At 40.6% G+C, this 16,311-nt stretch overlaps 1 protein-coding gene across 1 annotated transcript; it reads right to left on the bottom strand.

Annotated features, from left to right (window-relative positions):
• Positions 1-15,077: 15,077 nt before the first annotated feature.
• LOC109261272 (olfactory receptor 1L4-like) lies at positions 15,078-16,105 on the bottom strand. The gene has a single exon (XM_019439845.2). The coding sequence runs from the start codon at positions 16,008-16,010 to the stop codon at positions 15,078-15,080; it is 933 nt and encodes a 310-aa protein (XP_019295390.2). The 5' UTR covers positions 16,011-16,105.
• Between the last annotated feature and the right edge of the window lie 206 nt (positions 16,106-16,311).

Genomic DNA, 16,311 nt, shown 5'->3' with positions numbered 1-16,311 from the left:
TTTTATCCTGCAAGTAGAAAATACAAAGGAATGTTAGGCATGTGTACTGGCTTGGAGTCTCCAGTTGTTATAACTTCCCGTGAAGGCTGGTATAATTGATGAGAGTATGCATTTTTGATGTGCCTTCAGGAACTGGATTCTTACCCTTGAAATGGGTGCAATGAAGCAAGGTCCAGAAAGAACAAAGCAGGACCTCAGTTTGGCAGGAATTGTGGCTCTGCTTATCCACATAAAGACAGAGACTCGGCTGCAGTGAAACATAATCAGAAGTCAATTACCTGCTCTTGTGCTCAGGATGAAGTCATTCTGGCCAATAGCCAGAATTTAATCCTGGTCAGTCACTATGATCCTGGCCTTGGACTCCTAATGTCCACCTTGCCTAGGGTCAGGATTAGTTTGAGAGCAGAATTCAGGAAGAGATCTGCAGATGTCTGCCAGTGACTCCAGATAAAGGGAGAAACAGGGGTATAAGAAACATGGGTGAAATGAAGTCTACTCCCAAGGACACTGACTATCAGTGATTTTTTTTTTCAATGTTGAAAGCACTTAAATAAAATCCTTTGCAATGTTGGAAAAGATCCATACTGTCTGCATGTTCCCTAAGATGCAGAAGCATGGGCTTCTGACGCATCTTTTTTTTTTCTCCCAAGTGTTTGGAACTATGGACCAATTTGATTTCTCTTACCAGGTAGAGCACAATGAGACACCATTGACACACAGAGGCCCAGGATATTACTTCGGCAAGGGCAGGGACCTGTCTGGCTGTTACACTGTATCCCCAGTTCACCACTGTATCCTTGTAGCAGGTGGAGAATACAAATATCAAACACATCAAGAGTATTTACATGTGCTAGGCACCGTATGATTATTTAATCCACGTAATAACTCTGGCAGTATACAGATGAGGAAACTGAAGATCATGTGTGGTTTTTTTTAATTTAAATTCAAGTTAGTTAACACACAGTATAGTCTTGGCTTCAGGAGTAGAACTCAGTGATTCATCTCTTACATATGACACCCAGTGCTCCTCTAGAAAAGTGCCCTCCTTCATGCCCGTCACCTATTTTACACATCTCCCCACCCACCTCCCTTCCAGCAACCTTCAGTTTATTCTCTGTATTTAAGAGTCTCTTACGGTTTGCCTCCCTCTCTGTTTTTATCTTATTTTTCCTTCCCTTCCCTTCCCTTCTCCTATATTCATCTGTTGACTTACACTACTAGGAATTTATCCAAAGGGTATAAAAATGCTCAAGATCATATTACTAGTAAGTGGCTATATTTCCAATGCAAGCAGTTTGGCCTCAGGGTCTTGTTTTTTGCCATTCTGCTATATTAACTCTCTGCCTGTTATATATTTGCTAACAGAATAAACTCAGAATGGGCAGCTTTGCCAGCACCTTGAATGACGGAGCATGTTGTATAAGTGGCCAGAATTAGATTCTTTGGATCAGGAGAATTAGTGTAAAAAGTCCAGGATTTGGTTTTAGTCCTGGTGTAGTTACTTACCCGTTGTTCCCCTTTGAATATCTTGTGCCTTGTTTATTTTTCTCATGGAAAAATGGGAGAAGTACAACACCATTTCCGTCAAAATGTTGTGGGCATCAAATGAAGGAACATATCTGAAAAGTGTTTTGTAAATGAGCAGGTGCTATATAAGTGATACTTATATAAATAATATATAACATAAAGTAATATATAATAATGGAAAATAATAATTCTCATATTTATACTTTTTTAATGTTTATTTATTTTTGAGAGAAAGAGAGGCAGAGCATGAGCAGGGGAGAGGAAGAGGAGACACAAAATCCAAAGCAGGCTCCAAGCTCTAAGCTGTCAGCATAGAGCCCGATGTGGGGCTCTAACTCATGAACCACAAGGTCTTGACCTGAGTCGAGGTTGGATGCCAACTAAGCCACTCAGGCACCCCAGTAATCCTCATATTTAATATATAGTACCTGGTTAAGACAAAAGAAAGTGAGAAAGTGTGTGTGTGTGTGTGTGTGTGTGTGTGTGTGTGTGTGTCTGTGTGTGTGTGTGTGTCTGTGTGTGAAATGGATGAGGAGGTCACTGAAAGGAGAGCAAGATCAAAGCTTCTGGAGAGGTGTGAAACAGGCAGCATTAGAATTCCTGGTCAGACCTCAGCCGTAGCAATTTCTTATTTGACACATCCCCAAAGGCAAGGGAATTAAAAGCAAAAATGAACTACTGAGACCTCATGAAGAGAAAAAGCTTCTGCACAGCAAAGGAAACAACCAACAAAACTAAAAGGCAACCAACGGAATGGGAAAAGATATTTGCAAATGACATATCGGACAAAGGGCTAGTATCCAAAATCTATAAAGAGCTCACCAAACTCCACACCCGAAAAACAAATAACCCAGTGAAGAAATGGGCGGAAAACATGAATAGACACTTCTCTAAAGAAGACATCTGGATGGCCAACAGGCACATGAAAAGATTCTCAACGTCGCTCCTCATCAGGGAAATACAAATCAAAACCACACTCAGATATCACCTGACACCGGTCAGAGTGGCCAAAATGAACAAATCAGGAGACTATAGATGCTGGAGAGGATGTGGAGAAATGGGAACCCTCTTGCACTGTTGGTGGGAATGCAAATTGGTGCAGCCACTCTGGAAAACAGTGTGGAGGTTCCTCAGAAAATTAAAAATAGACCTACCCTATGACCCAGCAATAGCACTACTAGGAATTTACCCAAGGGATACGGGAGTACTGATGCGTAGGGGCACTTGTACCCCAATGTTTATAGCTGCACTCTCAACAAGAGCCAAATTATGGAAAGAGCCTAAATGTCCATCAACTGATGAATGGATAAAGAAATTGTGGTTTATATACACAATGGAGTACTACGTGGCAATGAGAAAGAATGAAATATGGCCCTTTGTAGCAACGTGGATGGAACTGGAGAGTGTGATGCTAAGTGAAATAAGCCATACAGAGAAAGACAGATACCATATGTTTTCACTCTTAGGTGGATCCTGAGAAACTTGACAGACACCCATGGGGGAGGGGAAGGAAAAAAAAAAGAGGTTAGAGTGGGAGAGAGCCAAAGCATAAGAGACTGTTAAAAACTGAGAACAAACTGAGGGTTGATGGGGGGTGGGAGGGAGGGGAGGGTGGGTGATGGGCATTGAGGAGGGCACCTTTTGGGATGAGCACTGGGTGTTGTATGGAAACCAATTTGACAATAAATTTCATATATTGAAAAAAATAAATAAAAAATAAAAACAATACTAAAAAAAAAAAAAAGAATTTCCTGGTCAGAGAATGAGAAGGGACAGAGATTTCAGTGGGTTTCCTACTTTGTGAGGTCTTTTCTGCAGTAGTGACGGATAAGTTATGGGACCCAATGCTGACAGTCTTCCCACAACCAGGTCACCTAGAATGGTTTCAAATATCTTAGCAAAGCCGGATGACCTTTGTTTAGCCAATACTTTTGACTTACTCAAAGGTTTTTTGATGTGGGACAAGAGACTGGTTTGCTGCGACACCTTCATTCCTATGATTATCTCTATGCATCCTTCTTAGTTCCCAGGCAGGCTGTTTCTGAGCTGAGACAGTGGGAGAAATGGAGAAAAGGCCAGGAAGAGGCAAGGGGGCATGGTCATAGGGTAGGTGCATGTGCCAGGTAGGGTCAAGGGCCTTGCCCGAGAAGTTTCCAATTAAGAAGCAAGTGATTGAACTCCTACAGCCCAATAGTAAGAAACCCAATAGCCCAGTTAAAAAATGGGTTAAGGATGTGAATAGACATTTCCCAAAGGAGACATGCAAATGGCAAAGAGGTATATGAAAAGATGCTCAACGTCAATCATCATTAGAGAAATGCAAACCAGAACTGTAATAAGGTATCACCCCATACCTGTTATGATGGCTGTTACCAAGGAAACAAAAGACAACAAGTGTTGGCAAGGATGTGGAGAAAGGGAACCATTCTACATTGTTGGTGGGAATGTAAATTGGTACAGCCATTATGGAAAACCTGTATGGAGGTTGCTCAAGAAATAAAAAATAGAATTACCATAAGCTCACAGCAATTTCTCTTCTTGGTATAGATCCAAAGAAAATGAAATCACTATTTTGAAAAGATATTAGCACTTTTATGTTCATTACAGGATTATTTATAATGGCCAAGGTGTGGAAACAACTTAAATGTCTATTGACGGATGAGTGGAATGTGTTCCAGATGTACAATGAAATCCTAGTCAGCCTTAAAATAGAAGGAAATTCTGCCAGATGGCGACAATGTGGATGAACGTTAAGTTCATTATGCTCAGTGAAATAAGGCAGCCACAGAAAGACAAATAACTTGACAATTCCACTTATATATCTAAAACAGTCAAATCCATAGAATCGGAGAGTGGCATGGTGTCCAGAGGCTGGGGAGGGGACACCGGGGAGTTACAATGGGCATAAGGTTCAGTTAAGCAGGATGAATAATCTCTAGAGATCTGTTATACAACAGGGGATGTATAGTCAGTAATAAGGTATTGTATACTTAAATATTTGTTGAGGGTAGATCTCATATTAAGTGTTCTTACCACAATAAAATAAAATTTTTAAAAAAGGAGGCAAAATAATGAGAGCAGAGAGGGGATTGAGGAGAGTATTATGGGACCGATCAACCGCAAAGCCACTTGGGGTGTGACTGAGTTGGGTTCAACTGCAGACTCCACTGAGTCCAGCCTAGTGGCTACAATTGAGGGCTCTGAGATCAGACAGTCCTGGTTTCAAGTACTAGCCTCACCAGATATTGGCAGAGTGATTGGGCAAGCTGCTTAACCTTTAAGCCTTAGTTTTCTGGTTTCGAAACAGTAATTATAATAGGATCCGCCTGTAGGTGATTATAAGGATTCTCATAATATGCATATATATTATGCATATGTAGTTAGTAGTGTAAGTCAGACAGAATAAACTCCTGATAAATGCCAGCTGTAATTATTTCTGCTCTTTAACAACATTATTTAATGGATTCGTGTATGTAAGCTGTAGGAAACTGGCACATAATCAATGTTCAATAAGTGTCTGAAGAAATAACTAATCTCAGAACCAGAAGAAAAATCAGAGATCATTCCTTCCAAACCGCCACCCAGGGCAAGAGACTTGCAGTAGCTCTGATGGCAGTCATCCAGCTTGTATACCTGTAGTGACAGGGAACTTCCTGGCCTTCTAATTTTTACCCGTAGAGTTATACTGAGCAAAAATTGCATTTTTGGTATTAAAGTCAAGAATCAAGAATTCTGAACCTCACACTTCCAATATTCTTTCTTTACTGATTTCAGTTATAACAAGTGACCACAATTTTGCTTTTCTTTTACTTGTGGAATTATTGATTTGTTAAGCACTCAGTAAGCACTTTCTGAGTGCTGGCAGTCACGGCAGGTCCTGGGGACACAGAGGAGAAGAGACACCAAGTCTTCCTACAGATGTTTGAAGACAGTGGCCATGTCTGCCTGAGTCTTCACTTTTCCACATCAACTACCTTCTATTTCCTCTGGCCAACCCCCAGGACACAGCCTCAAATTCTCTCCCATCTCCACTCACCCTCTCCCTCCATCCTGGGACTGACCCTTCTATGTGACAGACATGTCACCAGCGAGGCAGAGTGGGATTAGGGGCTCAGGAGTCCTAATATCTTCCTCTTTACTCAGAAAAATTCTACTTTCATGTGTTTTACAGATTTAAAAAAACAGTATTTTTGAAGTCAAGCTCTCAGTGCTAAAGAGGAGTGTCAAAACTGAAATTCTAGGGGCGCCTGGGTGACTCAGTCGGTTGAGCGTCTGACTTTGGCTCAGGTCATGATCTCACAATCTGTGGGTTCGAGCCCCGCGTCGAGCTCTGTGCTGACAGCTCACAGCCTGGAGCCTGCTTCGGATTCTGTGTCTCCCTCTCTCTCTGCCCCTCCCCCACTCATGCTCTGTCTCTCAAAAAAAAAAAAGTAAAACAAAATTTTAAAGAAGCAAAAGATTGAAATTCTAATTTACATGATCCATTTGCAAAGGGCCAATTAAGACCTAAAGAAGGAAATTGGCCATGTAATTTGTGTATTTATTGTATTGAAGTATAGTTGACACACAATGTTACATTAGTTTCAAGTGTGCAACATAGTGATTCCACAACTCTGTACACCGTGCTATGCTCGCGGTCAGTGTAGCTACCATTTGTCACCAATTACATTGCTATTACAATACCATTGACTATGTTCCCTATGTTGTACCTTTCATTCTCATGACTTATTCATTCCATAACTGGAAGCCTGTATCACCCATTTTCCTCTGCCTCCTGCTCCCCTCCCCTCTGGTAATTGCTACTTTGTTCGCTGTTTCTGCTTTTTCGTTTGTTTGTTTTGCTTTTTAGATTCCACATATAAGTGAAATCATGTGGTATTTGTCTTTTTCTGTCTGACTGGGTTGGGTTCTGATTTATTTCAGATTTATTGGGGTCTGATTTTTTTCACTTAGCATAATCTCCTCTAGGTCCATTCATGTCACAAATGGCAAGATCTCATTCTTTTTATGGCTGTGTAATATTTCATTGTGTATATGTAGCACATGGAAGTTGGTCATTTAATACTGTACTATGAGTTCACAGCAGAGCTGGTGTGACAGGTCTTAGGAATTTTCTCCTTCCTTACCTTTCTCCTGTTTTAGCCTTTCCCACAGCCTATGTCCCATGCTGCTCTGAAGTTGGGGTAAGGCCACTGATGTGGGTTCTCTTTAGTGCAGGACTGGCTTTAGGGAACACTGTGAAGCCAGGCTGGGATGACAGAGCCTGGACTCTTAACCCTCAGCATCCATGCAGCTACACTGTTCCTCTGAAAGGGTCCATTCCTTTGCTTGGAGTCTTACCATTCATAGCAAATCCTTCCTTTTTTTTTTGTTTTTTGTTTTTTGTTTTTTTTGTTTTGTTTTGTTTTGTGAATGGAGAAGGGAAGCAGAGGCATGTGGAAGAGTTTGAGACAAAGAGATAATGGAGGCAGGGTGGTAAGTAATGGTCACATGACCTGGCTTGTAGTCCTACCTATGGCATTAACGTGTTGCATGTAATTGGGCAACTCATTTTACTTCTCTGTAAAAATGAATGTGTTAGTAAGTTTCTGGCACTCTAGGTTAGAAGCACTCTAGGTTGGGTATGGCTGAGGATACCATTTACTTACTCAGGTAAGGGATGGTGACCTCCAGAGTGGGTTTTGGAGGATCCAAGCACCTTTTCCCTGGCCTTGGTGGTCTTGATGTCTAGAGGAGGAATGGAGGGCTTGGAGCATAGAAAGAATGCTCATAGGCCAGGAAAAGGAAGGAACCCCAGATTCTGATGAGAGGTATCAAGACCGGCAATGTTGGGTAATGTTAGGGCATGTGTGATTGTTGCCTCAGTCTAGAGATGAGGTTGTCAGCTCCTGAGTGGCCACTTTTCTTCTTCCTCCAGAGAGGTGACTCCTCAATGTAGCCCCAGGCATTGGAGTCATGAGCCTTTCTGTCATCCCCAGCTATACACCGCCTTACTGCTTCAGGTTCCATCAGATGTTAAGGGAGAAGGTGTGGGCTCAGAGGCATCTGACTGTCCTGTATGTGACCTCATCCCAAGGAGCTAGACAGCCTCCCCAGGCATCAACCCCAGGGAACTCATTAGACACTGTGTCTGGGAGAGAAGTAGAGACCTCTCAGTAGAGACCAAGGAAACTCAGGCTGAGATCGGAGTGTTTTTCTTGGATCTCCAGATAATTAGTCACTTGTTCTAGAAAACAGAGGCAAATGCATAGAGAAAGCCTGGGGCTTCTCCCAAGATGTGAGAGAATGTGTACACACACACACCTTTTTTTTTCTAGTTGCAAACTAGACATAACATAAAATTTACCATTTTAACTGTTTTAAAATGTATAGTTCAGTGGCTTTAAGTACATTCACCTGGATGTACAACCATTACTGCCATCCATCTCCAGAACTTTTTCATCATACTGTATGGAAACTCTGTCCCCACTAAGCCCCAACTTTCCACAGCTCTCTCTTCAGCCCCTGGAAACCACTGTTCTCCTTTCTGTCTCTATGAATCTGACTGTTCGAAGCTCCTTACATAATTGGACTCATACAGCGTTTGTCCTTTTGAATCTGACTTATCTCTGCATATAATGTCTTTGAGGCTCATCCATGTTGGAGCATATTGGACTCATCCATTTTTAAGGCTACAGTGTAGTTCTGCAGTCCAGATATTAGCTCAGTCTTAATGTTTGTAGCAATATCTTTTTTTTTAGAGGTCACATATTTATTTATTTATTTATTTATTTATTTATTTATTTATTTATTAATATGAAATTTATTGTCAAATTGGTTTCCATACAACACCCAGTGCTCATCCCAACAGGTGCCCTCCTCAATGCCCATCACCCACTTTCCCCTCTTCCACCCCCCCCCCCCCCATCTACCTTCAGTTTGTTCTCAGTATCCAAGAGTCTCTTATGGTTTGCCTCCCTCCCTCTCTAACTTTTTTTTTCCTTCCCCTCCTCCATGGTCTTCTGTTAAGTTTCTCAGGATCTACATAAAAGTGAAAACATATGGTATCTGTCTTTCTCTGTATGACTTATTTCACTTAGCATAACACTCTCCAGTTCCATCCACGTTGTGTAGCAATATCTTTAATTCAGTGAGTTACTGTATCAGAAAACAACAGTGCCATCATTAATTTTACTAACTTTTTATCCAGTAGGCATTCAGTAGTATCCACTGGAAACAGGCTTTGTTCCTCAGCTACGGAGTGCCCATTTCCAGACACTGCAATATGATTAGTTAGCCTGTAAGGTGCCTTAGTGGCTTTCTTAGTTCCAGTTTGAAGGATTGGTAAAAGCAATTTTTGACTTTTTATTACTGTAGTAAAATATACATAACACCATTTTTGACTCATAGGGTGCTCCTAATGTCCATGTTTAAACTATTCACTCTCTTTTTCTTTAAACTCTGAGCAATTGGGCTCAAGATGATGTTACAACTTAACTGGCAGCAATATACTCTTTGAAAACACTGTTTCATATGACACAGTAGGCTAAGTTATTAACATGTATATAGTCAAGGAAAAGATAGCTTCATCATTTTTTTTCATTTATTTATAGGTTTGCCTAATTTATTTGGAAAAAAGTTCTCTCATGATCAGAGAACTTACTAAAATGCCAGTTTCATCTGTTTTAGTAATTTTAAGTGTAGATAGTGTGGCTGTGGGGTGAGAAAGTGAATCTTCATATCTCCTTTTAAGCAATGATCCATTAAGTATAAGAAAAATATGAGCAAAATCGACATTATCTCAGCACATATTGACTAATCTAACTATGTTCTCAGCTCTACCCTAACCTCAGTGGAAAAGAAAATCAAATGAGCAACATGTTGCCTAAGTTGAGAAATGTTCATACTGTTTTCTATGGTGGCTGCATCATTTTACATTCTTATCAGTCGTGAGTACACAGGGTTCTATTTTCTCCACATCCCCACCAACATTTGCTATTTTCTGTTTTGTTTTGGTTTTTTTTTGGTAATGGCCACCCTAACAAGTGTGAGGTATTATCTCATGGTGGCTTTCATTTACATTTCCCTGATGGTGAATGATGTTGTTTGTTAAAAATTTTCTCAATATCACTCATCATCAGGGGGAAAAAATCGAAACCACATTGAGATACCACCTCAAGCCTGTCTGAATGGCTAAAATTAACAACACAAGAAATAACAGGTGTTGGCGAGGATTCTGGGAAAAGGGAACATGCTTGCACTGTTGGTGGGAATAGAAACTGGTACAGCCACTCTGGAGAACAGTATGGAGGTTCCTCAAAAAACTAAAGATAGAATTACTCTATGAGTCAGCAATTGCACTCTTAGGTCTTTACCCAAAGGGTATAAAAATACAGATTTGAAGGGTACCGGCACCCCATTGTTCATAGCCGCATTATCAACAATAGCTAAACAATGGAGAGAGCCCAAAATGTCCACTGACTGATGAATGGATAAAGAAGATGTGGTATATGTATATGTTTTTACAAAACTGTTTATTTATTTTGAGAGAGAGATATAGAGACAGAGAGAGAGCACTGGGGAGGGGCAGAGAGAGAAAGGGGGAGAGAGAATCCAAAGCAGGCTCTGAGCTGCCAGCTCAGAGCTCAGAGCCCAATGTGACTCGAGGCTCAATCTCACGAACCCACTGAGACCATGACCTGAGCCAGAATCAAGTCAGATGCTTAAGCAACTGAGCCAGCCAGGTGCCCCTCTCATTGTAGTTTTGATTTGCATTTCCCTGGTGATGAGTGATGTTGAGCATCTTTTCATGTGTCCGTTGGCTATCTGTATGTCTTTGGAGAAATGTCTATTCATGTCTTCTGCCCATTTTTAAAACGGATTATTTGTTTTCCTGATGTTGAGTTGCATAAACTCTTTGTATTTTTTGGATATTAATCCCTATCAGGTCTTCCATTTGCAAATATCTTCTCCATTCAATAGTTTTTCTTTTCTTTTAGTTTTGTTGATTCTTTCCTTTGCTGTGCAGAAGCTTTCTAGTTTGATGTGGTCCCAAAAGTTTACTTTTGCTTTTATTTCCCTTGCCTCAGGAAATATACCTAGAAAAATGTTGCTATGGCCAATGTCAGAGAAGTTACTGCCTGTGCTCTCTTCTAGGATTTTTATGGTTTCAGGTCTCACGTTTAGGTTTTTCATCCATTTTGAGTTTATTTTTGTGTATGGTGTGAGAAAGTGGTCCAGTTTCATTCTTTTGCATGTTGTCGCCCAGTTTTCCCAGCACTATTTGTTGAAGAGACTTTTTCCCATTGCATATTCTTGCCTCCTTTGTCATAGATCAATTGGCCGTGTAATGGTGGGTTTATTTCTGGGCTCTCTATTCAGTTCCATTGATCTATGTGTCTGTTTTTGGGTCAGTACCACACTGTTCTGCTTACTAAAGCTTTGTGGTATGTCTTGAAATCTGGGATTGTGATACCTTCAGTTTTGTTTTTTCAAAATTGCTTTGGCTATTTGGGGTCTTTTGGGTTTCATACAAATTTTAGGATTATTTGTTCTAGTTCTGTGGAAAATGTTGTTGGTATTTCGATAAGGATTGCATTGAATTTGTAGATTACTTTGAGTGTTATGGACATTTTAACAACATTTGTTCTCTAGTCCATGAACATGGAATGTATTTCCATTTGTGTCATCTTAAATTTCTTTCATGACGGTTAACAATCTTGAGTATATTTTCATATATTTTTTGGCCATTTTTCTGTCTTCTTTGGAGAAATATTTGAATCCATAGCCCATTTTAAAATCAGGTTATTTGGGTTTTTGCTACTGAATTGGAGGCAAATACAGTTTCTGTACAATGTATCTGATAATGGATTAATCTATTAACCTAATAGATTATCTGGTATGTTTTGCAAATATTTTCTCCGATTCCCTAGGTTGCCTTTTTCCACTGTGTTGATTGTTTTGTTTGCTTTGTAAAAGATTTTTAGTATGATGTATTTCACTCCTCTAGTTTTGCTTTTGTTGCCTTTGCTTTTGGTGTCCTATCCAAGCAATCAATCACTGTCAACACCAGTGTCAAGTAGCTTTACCCATAAGTTTTATTTGAACAATTTTATGGTTTTAGGACTTACAGTTAAGTCTTTCATCAATTTAAAGTTGGTTTTAGTAAGTAGTATAATAGTCCAATTTCATTCTTTTGCATGTGGATATCTAGTTTTCATAACATCATTTTTTGAAGAGACTACCGTGTCCTCATTGTATATTATTTTTTTTTCATGTGGTCATTAAAAAAAAATTAAATCCAAGTTAGTTAACATATAGTGTAATAAATAATGCCTTCAGGAGTAGAATTTAGTGGTTCATCGTTTACACAGAGTTTTCATCACAAGTGCCCTTCTTAATGCCTGTCACCCATTTAGCCCATTTCCCCCTGCCCCCCCCCCCCCCTCAGTTTGTCCTCTATAGCTAAGAGTCTCTTATGGTTTGCCTCCCTCTCTGTTTTTATCTTATTTTTCCTTCCCTTCCCCTATGTTCATCTGTTTTGTTTCTTAAATTCCACATATGAGTGAAATTATATGGTATTTGTCTTTCTCCGATTGACTTATTTCATTTACCGTTACACACTCTGGCTCCATCCACGTTGTTGCAAATGGCAAAATTTCGTTCTTTTTGATGGCTGACTAATATTTTGTTTTATATTCTCAAGACTGTTTTTGCTATTTGGAATTTCTCGTACTTTCATGTAGATTTTAGGATTCTTTTGTTTATTTCTATAAAAAATGCCATTGGGATTTTAGGATTTTAATAGAGATTGAATTGAATCTGTAGATCACTTTGGTTATAATGGTCATTTTAACAACACTTAGTCTTCCAAGCTATAAACATGTGACATTTTTCCATTTACTTGAGTTCTTCTTTTATTTCTTTCATCAAATGCTTTTGTTTCCAATGATTAAGTCTTTCATCTCATTAGTTGAGTGTATTCGTAAGTAATTTTTTCTTTCTGATGCTACTGATGAAGTAGTTTTCTTATTTCCTTTCAGATTGCTCATTGTGAGTGCATAGAATCACAACTGAATCCTTAACACGCTCTAGTCTGCCTCCTTTCGATTCCTCCATTGCAACCTCATTAACAAAGTCACTAATGGCCTTCATGTCATTAAGGGCAATGGAAAGTCTTCCAGACTGTTTTGCTTCAACTCTGTTAATATTTTAATGTTGTTGACACAGCCTCTTGAGCCTTATTCTATCCTTGAATTATATGATTACTTCCTTTCAATCCTCTTTGGTAATACCTTCCCTATCAGACTCTTCAATGTCAGAAATACTCAGCACTCTTCCCTAGTCCTCCTCAGCCTTCATGTTTCATACTCCTCCTAGTTTATGTCATTCATTCTGATAAAAAGGCAAAATATATTCAAGAAACTCAATATTTTGGTTTAGCCTTGAGCCAAATGTCCAACATTTATATATGTTTAATGAGCTTGTGTGTGTGTAAGGATCCAGTGCATTTCCCTTCACAATTTCCTCATTAAAGGACATACCTGTAGTATTATTCCACTATTGGAATCAACCAGCCTTGCAGGTATGTACATGGTGGGAGGAGGAGCTGTCAAGGGGGTTCCTCTCTACTCCCTAGGGTCATGTAGAAGCTTTCACCTGACTTGGCAAGGTGTTCAAATGGACTGCTTTGACCTTGCCTCTGACTATATTTATTTTCAGAAGAGATTTATTTCATTCTTACCAATGTTTATTAGCAAATTTCCAAGTTCACCCTAGGCTCCTTTGTTTGGGTAGCAAAACTTTGATTCAAGTCCTTTGATAGCATCTGTTCACATCAGCTCACTCCTTCTAAAGGGTGGCAGGATATTCTGACAGAGGATGTCCTCCTATTCTGACAGAGACAGCACTCTATGTGACAGAGAAGGACTAACCTGGGAGTCAGAGTGGTAACTCTTTCACCACAATGTATTATCTCAGGGTCTCTTGTTATCTAAAATTCCCTTTAGTGTGAACTTTTGGGAGATTAGTTATTGACAATGAGTTGTGGTTACAAATGTTATGAGTCACTCCCAGACCAGAGCGTTTTGATGCCAGGGCAAAATTTTTCAGAGCGATGATAAGCATTTGCAATGGTGTTTCTCCATCAACTTTGGTCACAGAATGTTTAAAATGAGAAGCACCCTTATGCTTTTTAATGGTGGGCATGCAGTGTGAATATGAAATAAACCTTTGGTTTCAAGGTCCAATGATTTTGAGATTGTTTCCTCAGCACAACCTCGCTTATCCTGACAGATACACATTGCCTTCTTCCAGATATAAAGGGCATTTCGTGAGGATCATGGACATGTGAACAAAGGCAGAATAAAAGGGAAAGTAAAAGGGGTCAAAAGCTGAGAATTCACTGTGAGGACCCATTGGTATTAGTGAGGGCACTAAATCTGTTTTGTATATTCTTCCATCTTTTCAGACTTACTCTCTCTGTTCTCAAATTGAACAAGCAGCATTGGAGTTTCTGCTATCCCTCAAACGCATTCCAGTACTTATTGCCTTTTCCTCTTTGTGTGGTTCCCACTGTTTAGAATGCTCTGTCCACTTGCTGCTCTATTGAACTTGCTCTGTCAATCCTTAAGGACATCCTTAAGGACAGTCTCAAGTTGTTATTCTAAGAAGTCATTCCAAATTCCCTACAGAATTCATGTAACTTCTTATTCTCAAAATGAATAGGACTTTGTAATTTCTTGAGTATTAGCCAAAGTCAAGTCCAATAGAGGAGGGATTGGAAGACGCTTTATTGTACTTCAAGATAACTTTATTTATATAGGGGGCAGAAATAGCTTTCCTGAAATGTGGGTTCCTAGCAGCACTTGTCCTGGATTGTACATGTATTTGGTCAAGGTTTTTGATAGAAACTAAGTATTCTAGCTTCCCAGTCAGGGCTCTTATTTCTTTTCAACACTACCTTATTATTTTAAAAAAAATGTTTGGTTTTTTTAATTTATTTATTTATTTATTTATTTTTATTTATTTTTGGGACAGAGAGAGAGACAGAGCATGAACGGGGGAGGGGCAGAGAGAGAGGGAGACACAGAATCGGAAACAGGCCCCAGGCTCCGAGCCATCAGCCCAGAGCCTGATGCGGGGCTCGAACTCACGGACCGCGAGATCGTGACCTGGCTGAAGTCGGACGCTTAACCGACTGCGCCACCCAGGCGCCCCTAAAAAAAATGTTTTTTAATGTTTGTTTACTTTTGAAGGAGAGACAGAGTGTGGGGTGGGTGGCAGAGAGTGTGGGGTGGGTGGCAGAGAGTGAGGGAGACATAGAATCTGAAGCAGGCTCCAGGCTCTGAGCTGTCAGCACAGAGCCGGACGTGGGGTTCAAACCCACAAACTGCGAGATCATGACCTGAGCCGAAGTTGGATGCTCAACGGACTAAGCCACCCAGGCGCCTCTCAACACTACTTTAAATGACCTCTTAGTGTGTCATGTGAAAAAATGGATAGGAGGGAAAGATAACATGATCATTTCTTGGGTCATCTCCCAGTTAAGACATTCCATCAATTTTTTCTTTCTATGAGTGAATTCTGTCCCTTAATTTCCTCAAACCCCTCTTCATATCTTTGTTCCTCAGACTATAGATGAAGGGGTTCAGCATGGGTGTCACTACTGTGTACATGACTGTGGCTACCCGGTCTTTCACCACTGAGTACATGGACAGGGGCCTGAAATACACATAGGTGATACTCCCATAGAACAAGGCCACTACAGTGAGGTGGGAGCTACAGGTAGAGAAGGCCTTCCACTTGCCGGCTGCAGAGGGAATTCTGAGCACGGTGACGATGATTCGCAGGTAGGAGAAGAGAATGCACAGAAAGGGGGTCGCGATGACAGCCAGGGTCTCGGTCATGACCACAATCTGGCTGGAGGACGTGTCAGAGCAGGATAGCTTTAGCACAGGCTGGGTGTCACAAAAAAAGTGCTTAATGACATGGGAGGCACAGAAGGACAGGCGGGACATGAGTAGCACACGGAGCAGGGAGTGCAGGTGGGAGATGGTGCAAGAACCCAGCAGCATGAGGAGGCAGCGCCGTGGGTTCATAACCCTATTGTAATGGAAGGGGTGGCAGATGGCTACCAGCCGGTCTATGGCCATGGAGGCCAGCAGGTAACTGTCAGTGTTCCCACAGGCCATGAAGAAGTACATCTGGATCAGGCATCCCAGGAAGGAGATAGCCTTTGTCTCTGACAGTAAATTCACCAGCATCTTGGGCACAATGACAGTTGTGAAGCAGATATCCATGAATGATAGGTTGCTGAGGAAAAAGTACATAGGGGTATGGAGTCGGGGGTCTGAGTGGATGGCCAGGATGATGAGTACATTGCCCAGCACGGTGACCAGGTACATGATGAGGAAGATGGCAAAGAGAGGTTTCTGTAGCCGAGGGTTGGAAGAGAGGCCCAGGAGGATAAAGCCTGAGTCACTGCTGTAGTTCTTGGTCTCCATGTCTGTGCCTTCCTGGACAGGGTGTGGAGAAGCAGTTGGAGAGATGTAAAAGACAATTTCATCAATTCAGCTTCTTCCCTAATCCACAGCCTAGAAAAATAATCTCTCTGCTTTTGTTAGAATTTCAAAACACATTTACTTTAAGAAACTACTGAGATAGAGAGTAAAATCCAACAAGGAAAAAATAAAGAAAATTCCAGTTGCTTTCCCAACGAGAAACTAAAAGTGCGTCCCATGCTTCTTAGGAACTTCTAGGTAGCCTAATGTGTGTGAGTTCTTCTCAAAAATTTTAAAACGATAT

The sequence above is a fragment of the Panthera pardus genome, unplaced genomic scaffold (genome assembly GCF_024362965.1).
Source record: "Panthera pardus isolate Hobbes unplaced genomic scaffold, ASM2436296v1 HiC_scaffold_20, whole genome shotgun sequence".
In the NCBI taxonomy this organism is placed as follows: Eukaryota; Metazoa; Chordata; class Mammalia; order Carnivora; family Felidae; genus Panthera; species Panthera pardus.
Note: the sequence above shows the minus strand (reverse complement) of the source record. Positions and strands in the feature narration are given on the sequence as shown.

Excerpts from the sequence above, each read along its gene's own strand:
- LOC109261272 (XM_019439845.2), bottom strand. The coding sequence starts at position 16,010 with ATGGAGACCAAGAACTACAGCAGTGACTCAGGCTTTATCCTCCTGGGC.